Below are 20,226 nucleotides of genomic sequence, written 5' to 3'. Positions count from 1 at the left end.
CTGATAACCTGTTTCTCTCTCTCTCTCTCTGATAACCTGTTTCTCTCTCTCTCTCTGATAACCTGTTTCTCCCTCTCTGATAACCTGTTTCTCTCTCTCTCTCTGATAACCTGTTTCTCTCTCTCTCTGATAACCTGTTTCTCTCTCTCTCTGATAACCTGTTTCTCTCTCTCTGATAACCTGTTTCTCTCTCTCTCTGATAACCTGTTTCTCTCTCTCTCTGATAACCTGTTTCTCTCTCTCTCTCTCTGATAACCTGTTTCTCTCTCTCTCTGATAACCTGTTCCTCTCTCTCTCTCTGATAACCTGTTTCTCTCTCTCTCTGATAACCTGTTTCTCTCTCTCTCTCTGATAACCTGTTTCTCTCTCTCTCTGATAACCTGTTTCTCTCTCTCTCTGATAACCTGTTTCTCTCTCTCTCTGATAACCTGTTTCTCTCTCTCTGATAACCTGTTTCTCTCTCTCTGATAACCTGTTTCTCTCCCTCTCTCTGATAACCTGTTTCTCTCTCTCTCTCTCTGATAACCTGTTTCTCTCTCTCTCTCTCTGATAACCTGTTTCTCTCTCTCTCTCTCTGATAACCTGTTTCTCTCTCTCTCTCTCTGATAACCTGTTTCTCTCTCTCTGATAACCTGTTTCTCTCTCTCTGATAACCTGTTTCTCTCTCTCTGATAACCTGTTTCTCTCTCTCTCTGATAACCTGTTTCTCTCTCTCTCTGATAACCTGTTTCTCTCTCTCTGATAACCTGTTTCTCTCTCTCTCTGATAACCTGTTTCTCTCTCTCTCTGATAACCTGTTTTTCTCTCTCTGATAACCTGTTTCTCTCTCTCTCTCTGATAACCTGTTTCTCTCTCTCTCTGATAACCTGTTTCTCTCTCTGATAACCTGTTTCTCTCTCTCTGATAACCTGTTTCTCTCTCTCTCTCTGATAACCTGTTTCTCTCTCTCTGATAACCTGTTTCTCTCCCTCTCTCTGATAACCTGTTTCTCTCTCTCTCTCTCTCTGATAACCTGTTTCTCTCTCTCTGATAACCTGTTTCTCTCTCTCTGATAACCTGTTTCTCTCTCTCTCTCTGATAACCTGTTTCTCTCTCTCTGATAACCTGTTTCTCTCTCTCTGATAACCTGTTTCTCTCTCTCTCTGATAACCTGTTTCTCTCTCTCTCTGATAACCTGTTTTTCTCTCTCTGATAACCTGTTTCTCTCTCTCTCTCTGATAACCTGTTTCTCTCTCTCTCTGATAACCTGTTTCTCTCTCTGATAACCTGTTTCTCTCTCTCTGATAACCTGTTTCTCTCCCTCTCTCTGATAACCTGTTTCTCTCTCTCTCTCTCTGATAACCTGTTTCTCTCTCTGATAACCTGTTTCTCTTTCTCTCTGATAACCTGTTTCTCTCTCTCTCTGATAACCTGTTTCTCTCCCTCTCTCTGATAACCTGTTTCTCTCTCTCTGATAACCTGTTTCTCTCTCTCTCTGATAACCTGTTTCTCTCCCTCTCTCTGATAACCTGTTTCTCTCTCTCTCTCTCTGATAACCTGTTTCTCTCTCTCTCTCTGATAACCTGTTTCTCTCTCTCTCTCTGATAACCTGTTTCTCTCTCTCTGATAACCTGTTTCTCTCTCTCTGATAACCTGTTTCTCTCCCTCTCTCTGATAACCTGTTTCTCTCTCTCTCTGATAACCTGTTTCTCTCTCTCTCTGATAACCTGTTTCTCTCTCTCTCTGATAACCTGTTTTTCTCTCTCTGATAACCTGTTTCTCTCTCTCTCTCTGATAACCTGTTTCTCTCTCTCTCTGATAACCTGTTTCTCTCTCTCTGATAACCTGTTTCTCTCCCTCTCTCTGATAACCTGTTTCTCTCTCTCTCTGGTAACCTGTTTCTCTTTCTCTCTGATAACCTGTTTCTCTCTCTCTGATAACCTGTTTCTCTCTCTCTCTCTGATAACCTGTTTCTCTCCCTCTCTCTCTGATAACCTGTTTCTCTCTCTCTCTCTCTGATAACCTGTTTCTCTCTCTCTCTCTGATAACCTGTTTCTCTCTCTCTCTCTGATAACCTGTTTCTCTCTCTCTCTCTGATAACCTGTTTCTCTCTCTCTCTCTGATAACCTGTTCCTCTCTCTCTGATAACCTGTTTCTCTCTCTCTCTGATAACCTGTTTCTCTCTCTCTCTGATAACCTGTTTCTCTCTCCCTCTCTGATAACCTGTTTCTCTCTCTCTGATAACCTGTTTCTCTCTCTCTCTGATAACCTGATTCTCTCTCTCTCTGATAACCTGTTTCTCTCTCTCTCTCTGATAACCTGTTTCACTCTCTCTCTCTCTGATAACCTGTTTCTCTCTCTCTCTGATAACCTGTTTCTCTCTCTCTCTCTGATAACCTGTTTCTCTCTCTCTCTGATAACCTGTTTCTCTCTCTCTCTCTGATAACCTGTTTCTCTCTCTCTCTGATAACCTGTTTCTCTCTCTCTCTCTGATAACCTGTTTCTCTCTCTCTCTGATAACCTGTTTCTCTCTCTCTGATAACCTGTTTCTCTCTCTCTCTGATAACCTGTTTCTCTCTCTCTCTCTGATAACCTGTTTCTCTCTCTCTCTGATAACCTGTTTCTCTCTCTCAGATAACCTGTTTCTCTCTCTCTCTGATAACCTGTTTCTCTCTGTCTCTGATAACCTGTTTCTCTCTCTCTCTGTTAACCTGTTTCTCTCTCTCTCTGATAACCTGTTTCTCTCTCTCTCTGATAACCTGTTTCTCTCTCTCTCTCTGATAACCTGTTTCTCTCTCTGATTACCTGTTTCTCTCCCTCTCTCTGATAACCTGTTTCTCTCTCTCTCTGATAACCTGTTTCTCTCTCTCTCTGATAACCTGTTTCTCTCTCTCTCTGATAACCTGTTTCTCTCTCCCTCTCTGATAACCTGTTTCTCTCTCTCTCTGATAACCTGTTTCTCTCGCTCTCTCTGATAACCTGTTTCTCTCTCTCTCTGATAACCTGTTTCTCTCTCTCTGATAACCTGTTTCTCTCTCTCTCTGATAACCTGTTTCTCTCTCTCTCTCTAATAACCTGTTTCTCTCGCTCTCTCTGATAACCTGTTTCTCTCTCTCTCTGATAACCTGTTTCTCTCTCTCTCTGATAACCTGCTTCTCTCTCTCTCTGATAACCTGTTTCTCTCTCTCTGATAACCTGTTTCTCTCTCTCTGATAACCTGTTTCTCTCTCTCTCTCTGATAACCTGTTTCTCTCTCTCTCTCTCTGATAACCTGTTACTCTCTCTCTCTCTCTGATAACCTGTTTCTCTCTCTCTGATAACCTGTTTCTCTCTCTCTCTGATAACCTGTTTCTCTCTCTCTCTGATAACCTGTTTCTCTCTCTCTGATAACCTGTTTCTCTCTCTCTGATAACCTGATTCTCTCTCTCTCTCTGATAACCTGTTTCTCTCTCTCTGATAACCTGTTTCTCTCTCTCTCTCTCTGATAACCTGTTTCTCTCTCTCTCTCTGATAACCTGTTTCTCTCTCTCTCTCTCTGATAACCTGTTTCTCTCTCTCTCTGATAACCTGTTTCTCTCTCTCTGATAACCTGTTTCTCTCTCTCTGATAACCTGTTTCTCTCTCTCTCTGATAACCTGTTTCTCTCTCTCTCTGATAACCTGTTTCTCTCTCTCTGATAACCTGTTTCTCTCTCTCTGATAACCTGTTTCTCTCTCTCTCTGATAACCTGTTTCTCTCTCTCTCTCTGATAACCTGTTTCTCTCGATCTCAGATAACCTGTTCCTCTCTCTCTCTCTGATAACCTGTTTCTCTCTCTCTGATAACCTGTTTCTCTCTCTCTCTGATAACCTGTTTCTCTCTCTCTCTGATAACCTGTTTCTCTCTCTCTCTGATAACCTGTTTCTCTCGATCTCTGATAACCTGTTTCTCTCTCTCTCTCTGATAACCTGTTTCTCTCGATCTCTGATAACCTGTTTCTCTCTCTCTCTGATAACCTGTTTCTCTGTCTCAGATAACCTGTTTCTCTCCCTCTCTCTGATAACCTGTTTCTCTCTCTCTCTGATAACCTGTTTCTCTCTCTCTCTGATAACCTGTTTCTCTCTCTCTCTGATAACCTGTTTCTCTCTCTCTCTGATAACCTGTTTCTCTCTCTCTCTGATAACCTGTTTCTCTCTCTCTCTGATAACCTGTTTCTCTCTCTCTCTGATAACCTGTTTCTCTCTCTCTCTCTGATAACCTGTTTCTCTCTCTCTGATAACCTGTTTCTCTCTCTGATAACCTGTTTCTCTCTCTCTCTCTGATAACCTGTTTCTCTCTCTCTGATAACCTGTTTCTCTCTCTGATAACCTGTTTCTCTCTCTCTCTGATAACCTGTTTCTCTCTCTCTCTGATAACCTGTTTCTCTCTCTCTCTCTGATAACCTGTTTCTCTCTCTCTCTGATAACCTGTTTCTCTCTCTCTCTGATAACCTGTTTCTCTCTCTCTCTCTGATAACCTGTTTCTCTCTCTCTCTGATAACCTGTTTCTCTCTCTCTCTCTGATAACCTGTTTCTCTCTCCCTCTCTGATAACCTGTTTTTCTCTCTCTCTGATAACCTGTTTCTCTCTCTCTCTCTGATAACCTGTTTTTCTCTCTCTCTGATAACCTGTTTCTCTCTCTCTCTCTGATAACCTGTTTTTCTCTCTCTCTGATAACCTGTTTCTCTCTCTCTCTCTGATAACCTGTTTTTCTCTCTCTCTGATAACCTGTTTCTCTCTCTCTCTGATAACCTGTTTCTCTCTCTCTCTGATAACCTGTTTCTCTCTCTCTCTCTGATAACCTGTTTCTCTCTCTCTCTGATAACCTGTTTCTCTCTCTCTCTCTGATAACCTGTTTCTCTCTCTCTCTCTGATAACCTGTTTCTCTCTCTCTCTCTGATAACCTGTTTCTCTCTCTCTCTCTGATAACCTGTTTCTCTCTCTCTGATAACCTGTTTCTCTCTCTCTCTCTGATAACCTGTTTCTCTCTCTCTCTCTGATAACCTGTTTCTCTCTCTCTCTGATAACCTGTTTCTCTCTCTCTCTGATAACCTGTTTCTCTCTCTCTCTCTGATAACCTGTTTCTCTCTCTCTCTGATAACCTGTTTCTCTCTCTCTGATAACCTGTTTCTCTCCCTCTCTCTGATAACCTGTTTCTCTCTCTCTCTGATAACCTGTTTCTCTCTCTCTCTGATAACCTGTTTCTCTCTATCTCTCTGATAACCTGTTTCTCTCCCTCTCTCTGATAACCTGTTTCTCTCTCTCTCTGTCTGATAACCTGTTTCTCTCTCTCTCTCTGATAACCTGTTTCTCCCTCTCTGATAACCTGTTTCTCTCTCTCTCTGATAACCTGTTTCTCTCTCTCTCTGATAACCTGTTTCTCTCTCTCTCTGATAACCTGTTCCTCTCTCTCTCTCTGATAACCTGTTTCTCTCTCTCTCTGATAACCTGTTTCTCTCTCTCTCTGATAACCTGTTTCTCTCTCTCTCTGATAACCTGTTTCTCTCTCTCTCTGATAACCTGTTTCTCTCTCTCTCTGATAACCTGTTTCTCTCTCTCTCTGATAACCTGTTTCTCTCTGTCTGATAACCTGTTTCTCTCTCGCTGATAACCTGTTTCTCTCTCCCTCCGATAACCTGTTTCTCTCTCTCTGATAACCTGTTTCTCTCCCTCTCTCTGATAACCTGTTCCTCTCTCTCTCTGATAACCTGTTTCTCTCTCTCTCTGATAACCTGTTTCTCTCGATCTCTGATAACCTGTTCCTCTCTCTCTCTCTGATAACCTGTTTCTCTCTCTCTGATAACCTGTTTCTCTCTCTCTCTGATAACCTGTTTCTCTGTCTCAGATAACCTGTTTCTCTCCCTCTCTCTGATAACCTGTTTCTCTCTCTCTCTGATAACCTGTTTCTCTCTCTCTCTCTGATAACCTGTTTCTCTCTCTCTCTGATAACCTGTTTCTCTCTCTCTCTGATAACCTGTTTCTCTCTCTCTCTGATAACCTGTTTCTCTCTCTCTCTGATAACCTGTTTCTCTCTCTCTCTGATAACCTGTTTCTCTCTCTCTCTGATAACCTGTTTGTCTCTCTCTGATAACCTGTTTCTCTCTCTCTCTCTCTGATAACCTGTTTCTCTCTCTCTCTGATAACCTGTTTCTCTCTCTCTCTGATAACCTGTTTCTCTCTCTCTCTGATAACCTGTTTCTCTCTCTCTCTGATAACCTGTTTCTCTCTCTCTGATAACCTGTTGCTCTCTCTCTGATAACCTGTTTCTCTCTCTCTCTCTGATAACCTGTTTCTCTCTCTCTCTGATAACCTGTTTCTCTCTCTCTGATAACCTGTTTCTCTCTCTCACTCTGATAACCTGTTTCTCTCTCTCTCTGATAACCTGTTTCTCTCTCTCTCTGATAACCTGTTTCACTCTCTCTCTCTGATAACCTGTTTCTCTCTCTCTCTGATAACCTGTTTCTCTCTCTGATAACCTGTTTCTCTCTCTCTCTCTGATAACCTGTTTCTCTCTCTCTCTGATAACCTGTTTCTCTCTCTCTCTCTGATAACCTGTTTCTCTCTCTCTGATAACCTGTTTCTCTCTCTCTCTCTCTGATAACCTGTTTCTCTCTCTCTCTCTGATAACCTGTTTCTCTCTCTCTCTGTTAACCTGTTTCTCTCTCTCTCTGATAACCTGTTTCTCTCTCTCTCTGATAACCTGTTTCTCTCTCTCTCTGATAACCTGTTTCTCTCTCTCTCTGATAACCTGTTTCTCTCTCCCTCTCTGATAACCTGTTTCTCTCTCTCTTTGATAACCTGTTTCTCTTGCTCTCTCTGATAACCTGTTTCTCTCTCTCTCTGATAACCTGTTTCTCTCTCTCTGATAACCTGTTTCTCTCTCTCTCTGATAACCTGTTTCTCTCTCTCTCTCTGATAACCTGTTTCTCTCGATCTCTGATAACCTGTTCCTCTCTCTCTGATAACCTGTTTCTCTCTCTCTGATAACCTGTTTCTCTCTCTCTCTGATAACCTGTTTCTCTGTCTCAGATAACCTGTTTCTCTCCCTCTCTCTGATAACCTGTTTCTCTCTCTCTCTGATAACCTGTTTCTCTCTCTCTCTGATAACCTGTTTCTCTCTCTCTCTGATAACCTGTTTCTCTCTCTCTCTGATAACCTGTTTCTCTCTCTCTCTGATAACCTGTTTCTCTCTCTCTCTGATAACCTGTTTCTCTCTCTCTCTGATAACCTGTTTCTCTCTCTCTCTGATAACCTGTTTCTCTCTCTCTCTCTGATAACCTGTTTCTCTGTCTCAGATAACCTGTTTCTCTCCCTCTCTCTGATAACCTGTTTCTCTCTCTCTCTGATAACCTGTTTCTCTCTCTCTCTGATAACCTGTTTCTCTCTCTCTCTGATAACCTGTTTCTCTCTCTCTCTCTGATAACCTGTTTCTCTCTCTCTCTGATAACCTGTTTCTCTCTCTCTCTCTGATAACCTGTTTCTCTCTCTCTCTCTGATAACCTGTTTCTCTCTCTCTCTCTGATAACCTGTTTCTCTCTCTCTCTGATAACCTGTTTCTCTCTCTCTCTGATAACCTGTTTCTCTCTCTCTCTGATAACCTGTTTCTCTCTCTCTCTGATAACCTGTTTCTCTCTCTCTGATAACCTGTTTCTCTCTCTCTGATAACCTGATTCTCTCTCTCTCTGATAACCTGTTTCTCTCTCTCTGATAACCTGTTTCTCTCTCTCTCTGATAACCTGTTTCTCTCTCTCTCTCTGATAACCTGTTTCACTCTCTCTCTCTCTGATAACCTGTTTCTCTCTCTCTCTCTGATAACCTGTTTCTCTCTCTCTCTCTGATAACCTGTTTCTGTCTCTCTCTGATAACCTGTTTCTCTCTCTCTCTCTGATAACCTGTTTCTCTCTCTCTCTGATAACCTGTTTCTCTCTCTCTGATAACCTGTTTCTCTCTCTCTCTCTCTGATAACCTGTTTCTTTCTCTCTCTCTGATAACCTGTTTCTCTCTCTCTCTCTGATAACCTGTTTCTCTCTCTCTCTGATAACCTGTTTCTTTCTCTCTCTCTGATAACCTGTTTCTCTCTCTCTCTCTGATAACCTGTTTCTCTCTCTCTCTGATAACCTGTTTCTCTCTCTCTCTGATAACCTGTTTCTCTCTCTCTCTCTCTGATAACCTGTTTCTTTCTCTCTCTCTGATAACCTGTTTCTTTCTCTCTCTCTGATAACCTGTTTCTCTCTCTCTGATAATCTGTTTCTCTCTCTCTCTCTCTGATAACCTGTTTCTCTCTCTCTCTCTCTCTGATAACCTGTTTCTTTCTCTCTCTCTGATAACCTGTTTCTTTCTCTCTCTCTGATAACCTGTTTCTCTCTCTCTCTCTGATAATCTGTTTCTCTCTCTCTCTCTCTGATAACCTGTTTCTCTCTCTCTGAGTTTTCACGCGATGGTTACAATTTAGTAATGCCATCTCCCTTGATGCTGGCTTTTCTGTTGGGAGTTCCTAATTCTGTCAGTCACTGCCCCGCTGAGCCGTGGGGGTTCTGGCTGTAAGATCCTCGGCTGTTTTCAGCTGCTCAAGGAAGCGATTTCCAAATCCAGTCTACATTGGATTTCACAGGACACAGACCGGGTCCATTCGGCCGAGCTGACATTGGATGTCTTCAGCCCCACACATGCTTCCTCAACCGCCACCTCCTCTCTTCAAATCTCCGTTCCCTCTGAACTGTGTGGGTGTGAGACCCCTAGCAATCTGGGTGCAATAAACAGGCACGTTGGCACAGTGGTTACCACTGCTGCCTCACAGCGCCAGAGGCACAAGATCAATTTTGGCCTTGGAGGTCACTGTCTGTGAGGAGTCTGCACATTCTCCCCGTGTCTGCGTGGGTTTCCTCCGGGTGATCTGGTTTCCTCCCACAGTCCAAAGATGTGCGGGTTAGGTTGAATGGCCGTGCTAAATTGCCCCTTCGTGTCAAAGATCATAGAATCCCTACAGTCCAGGAAGAGGCTATTCGGCCCATCAAGCCTGCAGCAACAAAAATCCCACTCAGGCCCTATCCCCATAACCCCATGTATTTACCATGTTAATCCCCCTGAAATCTGGAGTGTGGGAGGAAATCGGAGCACCCACAGGAAACCCATGCAGGCAAGGGGAGAAAGTGCAAACTTCACACTGATAGTCACAGTCCACACACAGATGTGTAGGTTAGGTGGATTGGCCATGCTAAATTGCCTCATAGAGTCCAAAGATGTGCCGGTGAGGTGGATTTGTCATGGTACATTTCCCCTTCGTGTCCGAAGATGTGCAGGTTAAGGGGATTAGCAGGGCAGTACATGGGATTATGGGGATAGGATGGGGGTTGGGCCTGGGTGAGATGCTGAGTCAGTGCAGGCTCGATGGGCCTAGTGGCCTCCTTCTGCACAGTAGGGATTCTTTCACAAGGGAGGGGACTCAGAGGGGGCAGTGCCAATGAATATATGAACCGGATCTCTGGGCAAAGCTCCTCCTTGAAGGCCTCATTTTTCACTTCCATTCACCCTGTGTTGAAGGCTGGGCTCTGGTTCCCTGGGTCACACTCTACTCCCCTGGGTCACACTCTACTCCCCTGGGTCACACTCTACTCCCCTGGGTCACACTCTACTCCCCTGCCCAGCTGGACATTCTCAACATTTGACCATGAGTGTTGACAGAATGTTTGACCTTGGCACTGCAGCTGGAGCACAATTTGGCCCCTCCTTTATCGCTGGAATGCCCAGAACGTTAAAAAAAACCGAAGACTTATGTTGCCCATTTCTTGACTTCAGGGTTGCAGCCTCTGAATTATCCCTTGGTCATTTGGGGCTGAATTTTGCCTGTCCTTCTCACTGCCGGGGTCTTCTGCAGTGGCAGAGGTCACGGGGCACACAAAACCCCTTAAATATCGGCGGGACTGGAAGATCCCACCGCCAGCCAATAGTGGGCCATCCCCAGTGCGGGAAAATGCATCACAGCTGGAAAACCTCACCCTGGGACTGAGCCGAGGAGGAAGTTCATCACTTGGGGATTGGTGGATCTTGGGCATTATCTACCCTCAGTTATTGAATATATTCAAGGCAGAGATTGATAGATTTTTCGAGAATCAAGGCGTACCTTTGAGGCTGGTTAAGGTTCTGGTCAGACCCCATTTGGAGTATTGTGAGCAGTTTTGGGCCCCATATCTAAGGAAGGATGTGCTGGCCTTGGAAAGGGTCCCGAGGAGGTTCACAAGAATGATCCCTGGGATGAAGAGATTGTCGTATGAGGAACGATTGAGGCCTCTGGGTCTATACTCGTTGGAGTTTCGAAATGAAGGAGGATTTAATTGAAACTTACAGGATACTGTGAGGCCTGGATAGAGTGGATGTGGAGAGGATGTTTCCACTGGTAGGAAAAACTGGAACCAGAGGGCACAACCTCAGACAAAGGGACGATCCTTTAAAACAGAGATGAGGAGGAATTTCTTCAGCCAGAGAGTGGTGGATCTGTGGAACTCTTTGCCGCAGAAGGCTGTGGAGGCCGGGTCATTTAGAGTCTTTAAGGCAGGGATAGATAGGTTCTTGATTAATAAGGGGATCAGGGATTATGGGGAAAAGGCAGGGGAATGGAGATGAGAAAAATATCAGCCATGATTGACTAGCGGAACAGACTCGATGGACTGAGTGGTCTAATTCTGTTCCTTTTTCTTATGGTCTTATCAAAGGGAAAGAAGGTTATTCAGCCTATTATCTCTGTGCTGGCTCTACTAAGGAGCAATTTATGTACTGTCATTCCCCCACATTTCCACATATTCCTCCATTTCAGGTAGTTAGAAAGCTTAGGAAGAGGATTTTTTGCAGCATTTAAGGGGCAACTAGATGAATACACGAATAGGATGGAAATGGAAGGATACGGACTCTGTAAGTGCATATGTTTTTAGTTTAGGCAAGCATCATGGTCGGCGCAGGCTTGGAGGGCCGAAGGGCCTGTTCCTGTGCTGTACTGTTCTTTGTTCTTTGAGTCTACTCTGCCCATCGTGTCTTTTGTGGCGTTTTGTGTCTTTTGTGTCTAGTGGCGTTTGCTTCCAAATAAACCTGTTGGACTTTAACCTGGTATTGTTAGACTCCTTACTGTGTTTACCCCAGTCCAACGCCGGCATTTCCAAATCGTGTCTTTGCCAGCCCAAAATACCAGGATCTGTGGATGCTGCAGGAAAATGACATTGAGGTACAATCATCGAAACCCTACAGTGCAGAAGGAGGCCATTTGGCCCATTGAGTTTGCACCGACAACAATCCCACCCAGGTCCTACCTCGCAAGCTCACATAGTTACCCCGCTAATCCCTCTAACCTACACATCCCGGGGCACTATGGGGCAATCTAGCATGGCCAATGCAGATAGCCCACACATCTTCGGACTGTGGGAGGAAACCAGAGCAGCTGAAGGAAACCCACGCAGACACAGGGAGAACATACAAACTCCACACAGTGACCCAAGCCGGGAATCGAACCCGGTTCCCTGGCGCTGTGAGGCAGCAGTGCGAACCACTGTGGCACCGTGCTGCCCCAGATCTGCAATGGTCCAGTAGAATGGTGGGCAAGCTTGAGGGGCTGTCTGGCCTACTCCTGCTCCTGTGTTCTTGATGAAGAACTCGGGGTCATAGTTTGAGGATAAGGGGTAAACCTTTTAGAACTGAGGTGAGGAGGAATTTCTTCACCCAGAGGGCGGCGAACGTGTGGAATTCACTCCCACAGGAAGCAGTTGAGACCAAAACATTGTCTGATTTCAAGAAGAAATTAGATGTTAGAATGTAACCGGTGACAACTTTGATCGGCTGTAATGTGACCAATGGGAACAAGACATAAGGGTCAGCTGACCCAGTAAAACATGGAACCAATTACAGAGCGATGTAATAGTCAGCTGACCAGCTGATTCACCATAAATAAGGAACAATCTAGAATTGTGGGGAGCTTGGAGTGGCCCAGGGCGAGGCCCCAAGTTTGGAGTAATGATGTTTCTTTATTAAACCCTTTCTTTGATTTATAAGTTGGAGTAAGTTTTGTTGCATTTTCATTAGCTGCATTTTTGAAGAGCTCTTGGGACTAAAGGGATCAAGGGACATGGGGGGAAGTGGGGAACGAGGATATTGAATTCGATGATCAGCCATGATCAAAATGAAGGGCAGAACAGGCTCGAAGGGTCGAATGGCCTACTCCTGCTTCTAGTTTCTATGTTTCTCTGTTACGCCTGTAGGAATGGAGGAAATCCGGTGGTTAATTTGCCCCCAGTGAGGTCTCACAAAGGTCAATGTGATAATCAGCTGGGATTACCCAAACAGCAGCCATGATGGCCAGATTGCCATGGGTGGGATGTGAGCGGCATGGGGTAACAGTGGTTAGCGCCGCTGCCGCACAGCACCAGGGACCCAGGTTCGATTCCCGGCTTGGGTCACTGTCTGTGTGGAGTCTGCACGTTCTCCCCGTGTCTGCGTGGGTTTCCTCCGGGTGCTCCGGTTTCCTCCCACAGTTTGAAAGACGTGCTGGTTAGGGTGCATTGGCCATGCTAAATTCTCCCTCAGTGTACCCGAACAGGCACCAGAGTGTGGCAACTATGGGATTTTCACAGTAACTTCATTGCAGTGTTAATGTCAGCCTACTTGTGACACTAAGAATTAAACTTTAAAGCGTTCGACTTGGCACTGCCATGCATTTCATTCCAGAGGCTTCCGATCCGGATCCTCAGGGGTTTCCTTGTGGAAAGCCGTATGACTGGAGGCTGAGGTGGGTATTTGGGGTAGGTGAGGTGGTTGAGGTTGGTAAGTTGAATAAGTGGATGGCTGGTTGGAATGGGTGAGATGGGGAGGAGGGTGGGGGTGTGGGTGGGTGTGGATAGGATGTGGAGGGGTGGAGGTGTGCGTGTGGAGGGGTGTGGGTGGGGGTGTGGAGGGGTGGGGGTGTGGTTGTGGAGGACTGGGGGTGTGGATGGGGGTGTGGAGGGGTGGGGGTGTGGTTGTGGAGGACTGGGGGTGTGGATGGGGGTGTGGGTGGGGGTGTGGAACTGCGGGGGTAGGGGTGTGGAGGGGTGGGAGTGTGGGTGTGGGTGGGTGTGTGGAGGAGTGGGGTTGTAGGTGGGGAGAGGCGTGGTGAGGGTGTGGTAGGTGGGTGTGGGTGGGTGAGGGTGTGAGTGGGTGAGGGTGGGGGTGCAATGCCCACCTCCTGGTAAAGAATGAATTTGAAACGTGGCAGAGACTTACCAGGATCTCCCGGTGCGCCATCAGCACCGCAAAGTTGGTGAGGTGGCTACAGGCACAGGCAGTGTGTGTTCTGTTGCTCTCAATCAGCCGACAGCCTTGTGTGGACCAGAATCCCATCATGGTGCGTTCCGAGTAATTCCAGAAGGAGCAGTTTGCATTGAAATGGTTCTTTGGCTGAAAGGGAAAAATATCGCTTCAATCCGGGCACCCAAACACTCAGAGCTTCAGCCTGAGTCAAATCCATTCCCATTCGCTCCATCCTATAGAATCCCATAGGCTGCCACCCATTCCCAAATACTCCACCCTATAGAATCCCATAGGCTGCCACCCATTCCCAAATACTCCACCCTATAGAATCCCATAGGCTGCCACCCATTCCCATTCACCCCACCCTATAGAATCCCATAGGCTGCCACCCATTCCCATTCACCCCACCCTATAGAATCCCAAAGGCTGCCACCCATTCCCAAATACTCCACCCTATAGAATCCCATAGGCTGCCACCCATTCCCATTTATTCCATCCTATGGAATCCCATAGGCTGTCACCCATTCCCATCCACCGAACCCTATAGAAATCCGAGGAGCGGGGAAGTTCTCCCAGTATTCCTCCCTCAACCGGGAAGGCTGTAAATTGATTAACTGGCCGCTCGACCCAAAGCTTGTGGGATCCTGCTGTGCGGAAGGTTGGCTGCTGCCGTTTGCCTGGGGGAGTAAAACGATAACGGAAGGGCTTTGAGGTAAAATACACATTGAATATACTGAAACTCCTGGTGTGGGTTGAATGGGTTCACCACCGCTTAGGCCACTTGAGCATCAAACCTGCTGCCAAAGAGTTGCCAGGCTAGGGTAGGCCCCCCACTCCCCCACCGTGTGATATCACCTGTCCCTGGGTGTTTTTAGTAATCAGAAGGCCAAATTTCCCAAAGGGAATGTTCCAGTCAGCATCTGTTCCCAACGCGGGTCTTCACCCTTCGGCAGCAATGGATTGGGAAATGGGGACAGAGTGCAGAGCGCCCAGTCAGCCCAACCTCTGGATATGACCGGGCAGAATGCCACACTCCGTGCCGGCAGCGAGGGTGAATTCATCCCACAGGAGCCCGCCCTGAGAAACGTACCGCGCCAACTCACTCGAAAGATGTGCGGGTTAGGTGGATTGGCTGTGCTCAGTTGCCCCTTAGTGTCAGGGGGACTAACTAGGGTAAATTCAAGGGGTTAGAGCCTGGGTGGGATTGTGGCCGGTGCAGGCTCGATGGGCCGAATGGCCTCCTTCTGCACTGTAGGGATTGTATGATTCAATGAGGGACCTCCAACAATACTTTCCAAAACCCGCGCCTTCTACCATCTCGAAGGACAAGGGTGAGGGATACAACTGCCTAGAGGTTCCCCTTCAAGTCACTCACCATAGCTTGGAAATGTATCACCATTCCTTCACTATCTCGGGGTCAAACCCCATCCCTAACAGCACTGTGGGTGTACCTACACCTCAGGGACTGTGGAACTGAAGCAAGGAGAAATGTCTTCACCCAGAGGGTGGTGGATGTCTGGAATTCACCAGCACAGAGTGCAGTTAAGACCAAAATGTTGTGTGATTTCAGGAAGAAATTATCTATAGCTCTTGGGGCTAAAGGGATATGCGGAGGAAGAGGGGATCAGGATATTGAATATGATCAGCCATTATCAACATGAATGGGCGGTAGCATAGTGGTTAGCACTGCTGACTCACAGCGCCAGGGACCTGGGTTCGATTCCTGGCTTGGGGCACTGTCTATGTGGACTTTGCACGTTCTCTCTGTGTCTGCGTGGGTTTCCTCCGGGTGCTCCGGTTTCCTCCCACAGTCAAAAGATGTGCGGGTTGGGTGGGTTGGCCATGCTAAATTGCTCCTTGGTGTCAGGGGGATTAGCAGGGTAAATGCGTGGGGATAGGGCCTGGGTGGGATTGTTGTTGGTGCAGAGTCGATGGGACGAATGGCCTCCTTCTGCACTGCAGGATTCTATGATTCTATGAATGGCGGAGCAGGCTCGAAGGGCCGAATGGCCTACTCCTGCTTCCAGTTTCTATGGTTCAAGAAAGCAGCTCACCACCACCATCGCAAGGGGCAATTAGGGATGGTCAATAAATGGCCACATCCTAGGAAAGGATAAATAAAGATCATGACAAAGGAGTGGTCGTGTGACTGGGGCAAAGCGCCAGTGCCAGGCTGCTCCCTCCGCCCCCCCCCCTCCCCACCTCTCCGGCTCCCCCTCCGCCGCCCGCCCCCCTTCCCACCGGCTCCCTCCCTCCCCCGTACCTCCCCGGCTCCCCCTACGACCCCCCCCTCCCCCTCCCACTTCCCCGGCTCCACCTTCGCCCCCCATCCCCTCCCTCCCAGCTTCCCCTCTGCACCCCCCCCCCCCCCCCCCCCCCCGGGTTCCCCCTCCACGCCCCCTCCCAAGGAGGGAGCCCGGGCTCCCCCTCTGCCCCCCTATCCCTCCCCCTCCCACCTCCCCAGCTCCCCCCCCCCACCCACCCACCCATCCCCCCTCCCAGCTCCCCTTCAGCCCCCCCCCACCCTCTCCCCGGCTCCCCCTCCAGCCCCCCCCTCTTCCAGGCTCCCCCATCGCGCCCCCCCCCTTACCCCTGGCTCCCCCCTCCACCCCCCCTTCCCCGGTGGGGAGGGTGGGGTGGGGAGCCCCGGCCATACGTACATTCAGGTGCTGCAGGGTGAAGATGACAGGCTCAGTGAGGAAGACGCGGCTCGATTCCTTGTTGATGGAAGCGGCGATGATCTGAGAGTTGACGACGATGGAGGTGCTCTGGCTGCCGAGGTCGGTGCCCATCCTCACCGTGGCGTTCTCCGTCGACAGAAACTGGCCCAGGTTGTTGTACAGGATCAGCACCACCTTCACAACCCCTGCAGAAAGCAAGAGGAGGCGTCTTAAACAAGAGGGTTTCTTCACTCAAACCATCACAGGACGCGATTGTTACAAAGCGGAGGTTGATCCCCCCACTCTGAGAACTAACACCTCAAAGAGGAGTACCTCGCCCTTTAATCTGTTAAAGTGAGTGTGTGAAGTGGTACAATCTGCTCTTCAGCAACTTTTAGTGGTTAAATCAAAATAACTTCCTGAGACTCTCTCTGTAAAAATCAACAAGTAACACTATTTCTCTAACTAACAGTGAACAGGTTAACTCAACTATTAACAAACCAAATCAAACACGATTCTAATGGAATGCTGTTCTAACGAGTACAAGTCCCACTCATGAACAAAAAAAATTTTTAGTCACTCTCTAAATTACAGCCAGGTTTTGTGGATCCTGGGCTTTCTCTGTTGATTCTTCTTTGGTGCCTTTGCTATCGAGATGGGGCTTTGAGCTAAGAGCTGTGGCAGGCGACAGTTGCTCTCTCCCCTTGTCTCATTTCCCCCTTCCTTTTATACCTGTGATGACATATCGATATCTCCCACAATTGGTTCGAGGTTGCCAAACCATCAGATTTAAATTGAATCGGTTCTTGGTATCTAAGTGCCTGATTCAAATTGATTGGCTGAATTTTAAAAAATTCAAAAGCCTTGGTAACAATGCTGCTTGGCCTTCTGATACAAATGTTTCATTTTGGGCACTCTGTGTGCTCTTGCATTTTTTTAACTTTCTAAGCACAGACAAAGCGCCACCTTTTAACGGGACCATTCAATGCTTTTTCCTCCTCGCATTTTACAATTTTGCAAACACCAACCTACAATTACTCTACCCAGCTTCGCAACACAGATAAGGCAAAGGAGAATCCAAAGAGCTTCTACAAATACATAAAGGCCAAAAGAGTAACTAGGGAAAGCCTCTTAAGGATCAACAAGGTCATCTATGTGCGGATCCACAAGAGATGGGTGAGATCCTAAATGAATATTTCTTATCAGTATTCACTGTTGAGAAAAGCATGGACGTTAGGGAACTTGGAGAAATAAATAGTGATGTCTTGAGGAGTGTACATATTACAGAGAAGGAGGTGAGGTGCTGGATGTCTTAAAGCGCATCAAGGTAGATAAATCCCCGGGACCTGATGAAGTGCATCCCAGGACATTGTGGGAGGCTAGGGAGGAAATTGCGGGTCCCCTAGCAGAGATATTTGTATCATCGATAGTCACGGGTGAGGTGCCTGAAGATTGGAGAGTGGCAAATGTTGTGCCTTTGTTTAAAAGGGCTGCAGGGAAAAGCCTGGGAACTACAGGCCGGTGAGCCTCACATCTGTGGTGGGTAAGTTGTTGGAAGGTATTTTGAGAGACAGAATCTGCAGGCATTTAGAGACGCAAGGACTGATTAGGGACAGTCAGCATGGCTTTGTGAGTGGAAAATCATGTCTCACAAATTTGATTGAGTTTTTTGAAGGGGTAACCAAGAAGGTAGATGAGGGCAGTGCAGTTGATGTTGTCTACATGGACTTTAGCAAGGCCTTTGACAAGGTACCGCATGGTAGGCTGTTGAATAAGGTTAAATCTCCAGGGTGAGGTATCGAAATGGATACAAAATTGGCTTCTTGACAGAAGCCAAGTTGTGGTTGTAGAGGTTGTTTTTCAAAGTGGAGGCCTGTGACCAGCGGTGTGCCTCAGGGATCAGTGCTGGGACCACTGTTATTTGTCATTTATCTTAATGATTTGGATGAGAATATAGGAGGCATGGTTAGTAAGTTTGCAGATGACACCAAGATTGGTGGCATAGTGGACAGTGAAGAAGGTTGCCTCAGATTGCAATGGGATCTTGATCAATTGGGCCAGTGCGCTGACGAATGGCAGATGGAGTTTCATTCTGATACATGCAAGGTGATGCATTTTGGTAGATTGAACCAGGGCAGGACTTACTCAGTTAATGGTAGGGCGTTGGGGAGAGTTATAGAACAAAGAGATCTAGGGGTACAGGTTCATAGCTCCTTGAAAGTGGAGTCACAGGTGGACAGGGTGGTGAAGAAGGCATTCGGCATGCTTGGTTTCATTGGTCAGAACATTGAATACAGGAGTTGGGACGTCTTGTTGAAGTTGTACAAGACATTGGTAAGGCCACACTTGGAATACTGTGTACAGTTCTGGTCACCCTATTATAGAAAGGATATTATTAAACTCGAAAGAGTACAGAAAAGATTTATTAGGATGCGACCGGGACTTGATGGTTTGAGTTATAAGGAGAGGCTGGATAGACTGGGACTTTTTTCCCTGGTGCGTAGGAAGCTGTGGGGTGATCTTATGGAGGTCTATAAAATAATGAGGGGCATAGATCAGCTAGATAGTCAATAAGTTTTCCCAAAGGTAGGGGAGTCTAAAACTAGAGGGCATAGGTTTAAAGTGAGAGGGGAGAGATACAAAAGTGTCCAGAGGGGCAATTTTTTCACACAGAGGGTGGTGAGTGTCTGGAACAAGCTGCCAGAGGTAGAAGTAGAGGCGGGTACAATTTTATCTTTTAAAAAGCATTTAGATAGTTACATGGGTAAGATGGCTATAGAGGGATATGGGCCAAATGCGGGCAATTGGGACTAGTTTAGGGGTGAAAAAAAAAGAGCGGCATGGACAAGTTGGGCCGAAGGGCCTGTTTCCATGCTGTAAACCTCTATGACTCTCTAGCACGATGAGTCGAGGCTGGTTGAGTGCCACTTATATGAGCTTCAGGACTTTTCTCTGAATCTCTTCCTGACCAAGTGAGTTCTTGACACCACCCCCCTCCCCCCACCCCACCCCGCCCCCCCAACCCATTTACATTGGTATCCAGTGAATGTAAATATCCAAGTTTTTAATCTCTCGTAGAAACAGAGGGAGGCCATTCGACCCCTCAAGCTGGATCTGCCATTTCCAGTAAAGAAAAGAAAAAGTAAAGTTTATTTATTAGTGTCACAAGTAAGGCTTACATTAACACTGCAATGAAGTTACTGTGAAATTCCCCTAGTCGCCACACTCCAGTGCCTGTTTGATGCACAGCAATTTAGCCACGAGGCTCGAAGCTCAGTAAATGAAGGCTTTTATTTACTATTAATGAAGCTATCAGAACTTATGTACACTATCCCAGACTGAAGGGGTCCCGGCCAGAGCAGGGACTCTTATACCTCTCCCAGGAGGCGGAGCCCGACTGGGATGTGCCACAACACTGTCATACAAAGGTGTAACAACCCCACCCTAACCCAACAGCAACAATAGCACAATCCAACAGTAACATATGTACATCCTTGTAGTCCTGGCCAGCCCCTGGCTCAGCACTATCCAGTGGGAACCAACGATGGTTCACCACATTCACCCCTCCTTTGAAAACAAAGGCCGGCGGGGTACAAAAACCAGAATGAAATGTCAGCAGTCTATAAGTTCAGATGGTCAGGGGGACTGCACCGTCGTTGTGACCTCCTCAATACCAGCGGTGACACCGGAGTAGGCACTTGCGGTGGCGTTCTCCCCAAAACGGCGTCCAGCTGTTCTCCCACGGACTCACAGGCCGGTTGACCCTGAAATGACGGTAGTCCAGGGGGTCCTGACACGCCCTGCGGTGGCGACCATCTTCTGGGCTCAGGCAAGCTGTACATGGGAGTAAAATGGTTAAGCACTGGTCCCGATGCTGCCCGCGCCTTGTCCGGGGAAGAAATAGGAGGTAATGGGTTTGTTACTGGGGGTATGGGAGCGACAGGGGTTGCTACGTCCCCTGCTGGCGCCAGGTCTCGGATCGAGACCGTGTCCTCTCGCCCGTCAGGGTATGCCACATAGGCATACTGAGGGTTGGCGTGGAGGAGATGGACCTGTTCGACCAATGGGTCGGACTTGCGGGCCCTTACATGTCGCCGCAGGAGGACGGGTCCTGGGTACGTCAACCAAGACGGTAAAGAGGTCCCCGAGGAAGACTTCCGAGGGAATGAGAACATCCTCTTGTGGGGAGTAGCATTGGTTGCCGTACACAGGAGGGAGCGAATAGGGTGGAGCGCATCAGGGAGCACCTCTTGCCAACGGGAGACTGGAAGACCTTTGGACTTCAACGCCAGTAAGACAGCCTT

General features: G+C 47.3%; 1 protein-coding gene across 1 annotated transcript in view; it reads right to left on the bottom strand.

Annotated features, from left to right (window-relative positions):
* Positions 1 to 20,226, bottom strand: part of LOC144486426 (adhesion G protein-coupled receptor L1-like) — a gene marked incomplete at its 5' end in the record, with an annotated part of 221,516 nt that overhangs the window by 108,152 nt on the left and 93,138 nt on the right. The window contains 3 exons of the mRNA XM_078204462.1: positions 13,236 to 13,409; positions 14,057 to 14,059; positions 15,923 to 16,128. Of these exons, the coding sequence (XP_078060588.1) occupies positions 13,236 to 13,409; positions 14,057 to 14,059; positions 15,923 to 16,128 (383 nt within the window). The remainder of the gene's footprint in view (positions 1 to 13,235; positions 13,410 to 14,056; positions 14,060 to 15,922; positions 16,129 to 20,226) is intronic.

Source organism: Mustelus asterias, unplaced genomic scaffold (genome assembly GCF_964213995.1).
Source record: "Mustelus asterias unplaced genomic scaffold, sMusAst1.hap1.1 HAP1_SCAFFOLD_335, whole genome shotgun sequence".
In the NCBI taxonomy this organism is placed as follows: domain Eukaryota; kingdom Metazoa; phylum Chordata; class Chondrichthyes; order Carcharhiniformes; family Triakidae; genus Mustelus; species Mustelus asterias.
Note: the sequence above shows the minus strand (reverse complement) of the source record. Positions and strands in the feature narration are given on the sequence as shown.